General features: G+C 45.8%; 1 protein-coding gene across 10 annotated transcripts in view; it reads right to left on the reverse strand.

Annotated features, from left to right (window-relative positions):
• The window catches only part of LOC106563781 (protein furry homolog), a 267,082-nt gene that overhangs the window by 102,459 nt on the left and 157,123 nt on the right, over positions 1-7,500 (reverse strand). For all 10 annotated transcript variants that reach the window (XM_045690192.1, XM_045690187.1, XM_045690188.1 and 7 more), the window contains exons 17-18: positions 6,760-6,886; positions 326-436 (exon numbers count right to left, since the gene is read on the reverse strand). In XM_045690192.1, coding sequence (XP_045546148.1) covers positions 326-436; positions 6,760-6,886 — 238 coding nt within the window. The remainder of the gene's footprint in view (positions 1-325; positions 437-6,759; positions 6,887-7,500) is intronic.

Here is a 7,500-nt window from a genome sequence, read left to right on the forward strand (position 1 = left end):
CACACTACACATACAGACACACTACACCAACACTACACTACACACACACACACTACACACACATAGACACACTACACAAACACTACACACACACCCTAAACACACACTACACACACATAGACACACTACACACACACTACACACACACACACACACCCTAAACACACACTACATACACATAGACACACTACACAAACACTACACACACACACACCCTAAACACACACTACACACACATAGACACACTACACAAACACTACACACACACACCCTAAACACACACTACACACACACTACACACACACACCCTTCACACACTACAAACCTCAGCAGCCCGTTTGTTCCCAGGGACCTGCAGTGTGAGTCTCCACTGTGTGAGCAGCTGCAGCAGTAGTTTTATGGAGGAGTCCTGCAGACCCTGGTGTGTGTCCTGAACCTGGAGGCACAGAGAGGGAGCCATCACACAGAGCCATCACACAGAGAGGGAGCCATCACACAGAGCCATCACACAGAGAGGGAGCCATCACACAGAGACATCACACAGAGAGGGAGCCATCACACAGAGCCATCACACAGAGAGGGAGCATCACACAGAGCCATCACACAGAGCCATCACACAGAGAGGGAGCCATCACACAGAGACATCACACAGAGAGGGAGCATCACACAGAGACATCACACAGAGAGGGAGCCATCACACAGTGAGGGAGCCATCACACAGAGACATCACACAGAGCCATCACACAGAGCCATCACACAGAGAGGGAGCCATCACACAGTGAGGGAGCCATCACACAGAGCCATCACACAGAGAGGGAGCCATCACACAGTGAGGGAGCCATCACACAGAGCCATCACACAGAGAGGGAGCCATCACACAGAGCCATCACACAGAGAGGGAGCCATCACACAGAGCCATCACACAGAGAGGGAACCATCACACAGAGCCATCACACAGAGAGGGAACCATCACACAGAGCCATCACACAGAGAGGGAACCATCACACAGAGCCATCACACAGAGAGGGAACCATCACACAGAGCCATCACACAGAGAGGGAGCCATCAGACAGAGCCATCACACAGAGAGGGAGACATCACACAGAGAGGGAGCATCACACAGAGCAGAGAGGGAGCCATCACACAGAGTCATCACACAGAGAATGAGCCATCACACAGAGAGGGAGCATCACACAGAGCAGAGAGGGACCCATCACACAGAGCCATCACACAGAGAATGAGCCATCACACAGAGAGGGAGCCATCACACAGAGAGGGAGCCATCACACAGAGCCATCACACAGAGAGGGAGCCATCACACAGAGAGGGAGCATCACACAGAGAGGGAGCCATCACACAGAGAGGGAGACATCACACAGAGCCATCACACAGAGAGGGAGCCATCACACAGAGAGGGAGCATCACACAGAGCCATCACACAGAGCAGAGAGGGAGCCATCACACAGAGCCATCACACAGAGCAGAGAGGGAGCCATCACACAGAGCCATCACACAGAGAATGAGCCATCACACAGAGAGGGAGCCATCACACAGAGAGGGAGACATCACACAGAGGGAGACATCACACAGAGAGGGAGACATCACACAGAGAGGGAGCCATCACACAGAGAGGGAGCCATCACACAGAGAGGGAGCCATCACACAGAGACATCACAGAGAGCAGAGGGAACCATCACATAGAGAAGGAGCCATCACACAGAAAGGGAACCATCACACAGAGAGGGAGCCATCACACAGAGAGGGAGCCATCACACAGAGCCATCACAGAGAGCAGAGGGAACCATCACACAGAGAAGGAGCCATCACACAGAAAGGGAACCATCACACAGAGACATCACAGAGAGCAGAGGGAGCCATCACACAGAGCCATCACAGAGAGGGAGCCATCACACAGAGAGGGAGACATCACACAGAGAGGGAGCCATCACACAGAGAGGGAGCCATCACACAGAGACATCACAGAGAGCAGAGGGAACCATCACACAGAGAGGGAGCCATCACACAGAGAGGGAGCCATCACACAGAGAAGGAGCCATCACACAGAAAGGGAACCATCACACAGAGACATCACAGAGAGCAGAGGGAGCCATCACACAGAGCCATCACAGAGAGGGAGCCATCACACAGAGCCATCACACAGAGAGGGAGCCATCACACAGAGCCATCACAGAGAGCAGAGAGGGAGCCATCACACAGAGCCATCACAGAGAGCAGAGGGAGCCATCACCCAGAGCCATCACAGAGAGGGAGCCATCACACAGAGAGGGAGACATCACACAGAGCCATCACAGAGAGGGAGCCATCACACAGAGCCATCACACAGAGAGGGAGCCATCACACAGAGCCATCACAGAGAGCAGTGAGGGAGCCATCACACAGAGCCATCACAGAGAGGGAGCCATCACAGAGAGCAGAGAGGGAGCCATCACACAGAGCCATCACAGAGAGCAGAGGGAGCCATCACACAGAGCTGTCAATACATGATATACTGTACATACAAGGTAGATCACAGATAAATGATATTCAGTCAATTTTGTCAATTCAACTGAGATATCCTCCCATGAAAATCAATGTCACTTTCAATGTTTTAAAACCTGCATTGAAATGTACCTGTCAGCGTGCGAAGCGTGTGATTTATTTTAGAATGCATTGTTTACAATTCTAATGACCCAACCGAAGCCAGGCGGGTTGTCTGCTTTGACGCCTCTCCCAATTACAATATGTCTCTATTTTAGCCTTTTATCATTGGTGCTGTAGTCACACGAAACAACAGCAATGTTGTCATTATTCACTATATTATGGAGCTCATTTGACTTGGAAGAGGGGCTAAGAGTTGAGGCTTCACCATACATGCTAAATGAGACCAGTTCATCCACCTCTGGAAACACAACATCGCTATCAGCGAAGATGATTGAAGATATTGACTATCCTGCTGGCATAGTCACTGCTCTGCCTGTCCCGTCCTTTCCACCCGCATCGCTCTGCTCCGCCAGCTTCTGGTGTGTTTTTACCTTAACTGTTCCTCCTAATCTCTCGTAGTCTTATCCTCTTCATCTCCTAGATCAGCCTAACCCTAGATCATAGGTCATAGGTCATCAGCCTAACCCTAGATCATAGATCATAGGTCATCAGCCTAACCCTAGATCATAGATCATAGGTCATCAGCCTAACCCTAGATCATAGGTCATAGGTCATCAGCCTAACCCTAGATCATAGGTCATAGGTCATCAGCCTAACCCTAGATCATAGATCATAGGTCATCAGCCCAACCCTAGATCATAGGTCATCAGCCATCTCATCCTAGATCATATAGTCACCTCTCAAAAACTCTTGCACGGATACCCTGATGTAATACTCCTGGTGCAATACTCCTGGTGTAATATTCCTGGTGTAATACTCCAGGTGTAATACTCCTGATGTAATACTCCTGGTGTAATACTCCTGATACTCCTGATGTAATACTCCTAATGTAATACCTGTGGTGTAATACTTATGGCGTAATACTCCTGGTGTAATACTCCAGGGGTAATACTCCTGGTGTAATATTCCTGATGTAATACTCGTGGCGTAATACTTGTGGTGAAATACTCCTGATGAAACACTCCTGATACTCCTGGTGTAATACTCCTGGTGTAATGCTCCTGGTGTAATACTCCAGGTGTAATACTCCAGGTGTAATACTCCTGGTGTAATACTCCTGGTGTAATGCTCCTGGTGTAATACTCCAGGTGTAATACTCCAGGTGTAATACTCCTGGTGTAATACTCCTGGTGTAATACTCTCGATGTAATACTCCTGGTGTAATACTCCAGGTGTAATACTCCAGGTGTAATACTCCTGGTGTAATACTCCAGGTGTAATACGCCTGGCGTAACACTCCTGGCATAACACTCCTGTCGTAATACTCACAGTGTAATACTAATGGTGTAATACTAATGGTGTAATACTCATGGTGTAATACTCCAGACGTATACTCCCAGCGTAATACTTGTGGTGTAGTACTCGCGGCGTAATACTCCTGGTGTTATACTCATGGTGTAATACTCCTTGTAATACTTCAGGTGTAAAACTCCTGGTGTAATACTCCTGTTGTAATACTCCTGATGTAATACTCCTGATGTAATACTCCTGGTGCAATACTCCTGGCGTAATACTCCTGATGTAATACTCCTGATGTGATACTCCTGATGTAATACTCCTGGTGTTATACTCATGGTGTAATACTCCTTGTAATACTTCAGGTGTAAAACTCCTGGTGTAATACTCCTGTTGTAATACTCCTGATGTAATACTCCTGATGTAATACTCCTGGTGCAATACTCCTGGCGTAATACTCCTGATGTAATACTCCTGATGTGATACTCCTGATGTAATACTCCTGATGGGATACTCCTGATGTGATACTCCTGGTGCAATACTCCTGGCGTAATACTCCTGATGTAATACTCCCGGTGTTATACTCATGATGCAATACTCCTGGCATAATACTCCTGGTGTAATAAGCATGGCGTAATACTCGCGGCGTAATACTCCTGGTGTAATACTCCTGATGTAATACTCCTGATGTAATACTCCTTGTAATACTCCAGGTGAAATACTCCTGATGTGAAACTCCTGATGCGATACTCCTGATGTAATACTCCTGATGCAAAACTCCTGGCATAATACTCCTGCTGTAATACTCCAGGTGTAGTACTCCTGGTGTAATACTCCCGATGTAATACTCCTGGTGTAATACTCCATGTGTAATACTCCAGGTGTAATACTCCAGGTGTAATACTCCAGGTGTAATACTCAAGGTGTAATACTCCAGGTGTAATACTCCTGGTGTAATACTCCCGATGTAATACTCCTGGTGTAATACTCCAGGTGTAAAACTCCCGATGTAATACTCCAGGTCTAATACTCCAGGCTTAATACTCACAGTGTAATACTTGTGTTGTAATACTCATGGTGTAATACTCCAGGTGTAATACTCCAGATGTAATACTCCCGGCGTAATACTTGTGGTGTGGTACTTGCGGCGTAATACTCATGGTGTAATTCTCCTGCCGTAATACTCCTGGTGTAAAACTCCTGTTGTAATACTCGTAGTGAAATACTCCTGATGTAACACTCCTGGCGTAATACTCCTGGTGTAATACTCCCGATGTAATACTCCCGATGTAATACTCCAGGTGTAATACTCCCGGTGTAATACTCCAGGTGTAATACTCCTGATGTAATACTCCCAATGTAACACTCCTGGTGTAATACTCCAGGTGTAATACTCCAGGTGTAATACTCCTGGGTAATACTCCTGATGTAATACTCCAGGTGTAATACTCCTGATGTAATACTTATGGCGTAATACTCCTGGTGTAATACTCCTGGTGTAATCCTGGTGTAATACTCCCAATGTAATACTCCTGGTGTAATACTCCAGGTGTAATACTTCTGGTGTAATCCTGGTGTAATACTCCCAATGTAATACTCCTGGTGTAATACTCCAGGTGTAATACTCCTGGTGTAATACTCCTGTCTAATACTCCTGATGTAATATTCCAGGTGTAGTACTCCAGGTGTAATACTCCAGGTGTAATACTCCCGATGTAATACTCCAGGTCTAATACTCCAGACGTAATACTCACAGTGTAATACCCGTGGTGTAATACTCATGGTGTAATACTCCAGGTGTAATACTTGTGGTGTAGTACTCGCGGTGTAATACTCGAGGTGTAATAGTCCCGGTGATATACTCATGATGTAATACTCCTAGCATAATACTCGAGGTGTAATACTCCTGCTTAATACTCCTGGTGTAATGCTCGTGGTATAATACTCCAGGTGTAATACTCCTGGTGTAATGCTCCAGGTGTAATACTCCTGGTGTGATACTCCTGATGTAATACTCCTGATGTAATACTCCTTATGTAATACTCATGTTAAATACTCCTGATGTAACACTCCTGATACTCCCGGTGTAATACTCCTGGTGTAATACTCCTGATGTAATACTTCTGGCGTAATACTCCTGGTGTAATACTCCTGGCGTAATAATCGTGGTGTAATACTCGTGGTGAAATACTCCTGTGGTAACACTCCTGGTACTCCCGGTGTAATAGTCCTGGTGTAATACTCCTGGTGTAATACTCCTGGTGTAATACTCCTGGTGTAATACTCCAGATGTAATACTTCAGATGTAATACTCCTGATGTAATACTCCTGATGTAATACTCCAGGTGTAGTACTCCTGGTGTAATACTCCCGGTGTAATACTCCTGGTGTAATACTCCTGATGTAATATTCCCGATGTAATAATCCTAGGGTAATACTCCTGGTGTAATACTCCAGGTGTAATATTCCTGATGTAATACTCCAGGTGTAGTACTCCAGGTGTAATACTCCTGATACTCCTAGTGTAATTCTCCCGATGTAACACTCCAGGTGTAATACTCCTGATGTAATACTCCCGATGTAATACTCCAGGTGTAATACTCCTGGTGTAATATTCCTGGTGTAATACCCGTGGTGTAATACTCCTGGTGTAATACTCCTGGTGTAATACTCCCGATGTAATACTCCAGGTGTAATACTCCAGGTGTAATACTCCAGGTGTAATACTCCAGGTGAAATATCCATGGTGTTATGTTTTGTATGTTCATGTTGTTGTTTAGGTAAAAAAAAAGAATTACTCACTCAACAAAATGCATGAATACCTCTGCTCTACAATAAAATATATCTGAAACATATAGGCACCTCTCGGAGCAGGAAGTGTGTATATCCAAACAGGACATCCTCCCTCCAATCAGAGAAGTCCAGCAGCAGGCTCTGCAAGGAATTCTGGGAGATGAGGCGTAGCTCGTCATCCATGTGGACAGTCAGGCTGACAAGAGAGAGAACACAGAGAGTTTCTAGAATACGCCAAACATTTTAGAGATACTCCGAGTCAATAGTCACTTAATAATAAGGAACTCCCCTTGATTACACCAACAAACTGGGGAAAACAAACATTCTTTCACATTGACCCCCAGTGTAAAAGAGCCAACTTTGTGGTACATGTTTTATTATACAAAAATAAGTAAATGTGCCGAAAAGCTGAAGTGTTTTTTTCAATGTACCAGGTAAAAAATCCCAACCTATGGTTCACAATCCTCCCACGTAGGGGAATGAGAGCCTGCGAGAAGAGCCCTGTGGCTTCAGGCTATTCGGGTGGAAAATGTGGGGGCCTGGTGTTCAAGTAGGCTACACGTAGCTATGTGTGTGGAAAACATTTCATCACAGGTAAGACTTTTAACTTGTTTAGTATGGTTTGTTTGTAACTCCACTCACTACTTGTAGCTGTATAGTCGGTTTGTTTGTGTTGTGGGTCTAGCTTAACGTTCCGGTCAGTAGCTAGCTAGCATTCACTCACATGGCTGCTAGCATCGTCATCAATAGGAGCTGAGGGAAGTTTTACAATTTTACATTTTTCAAAGTAGTGAGAATGCTCAGGAGCAG

Source organism: Salmo salar, chromosome ssa11, assembly GCF_905237065.1.
Source record: "Salmo salar chromosome ssa11, Ssal_v3.1, whole genome shotgun sequence".
Taxonomy (NCBI): domain Eukaryota; kingdom Metazoa; phylum Chordata; class Actinopteri; order Salmoniformes; family Salmonidae; genus Salmo; species Salmo salar.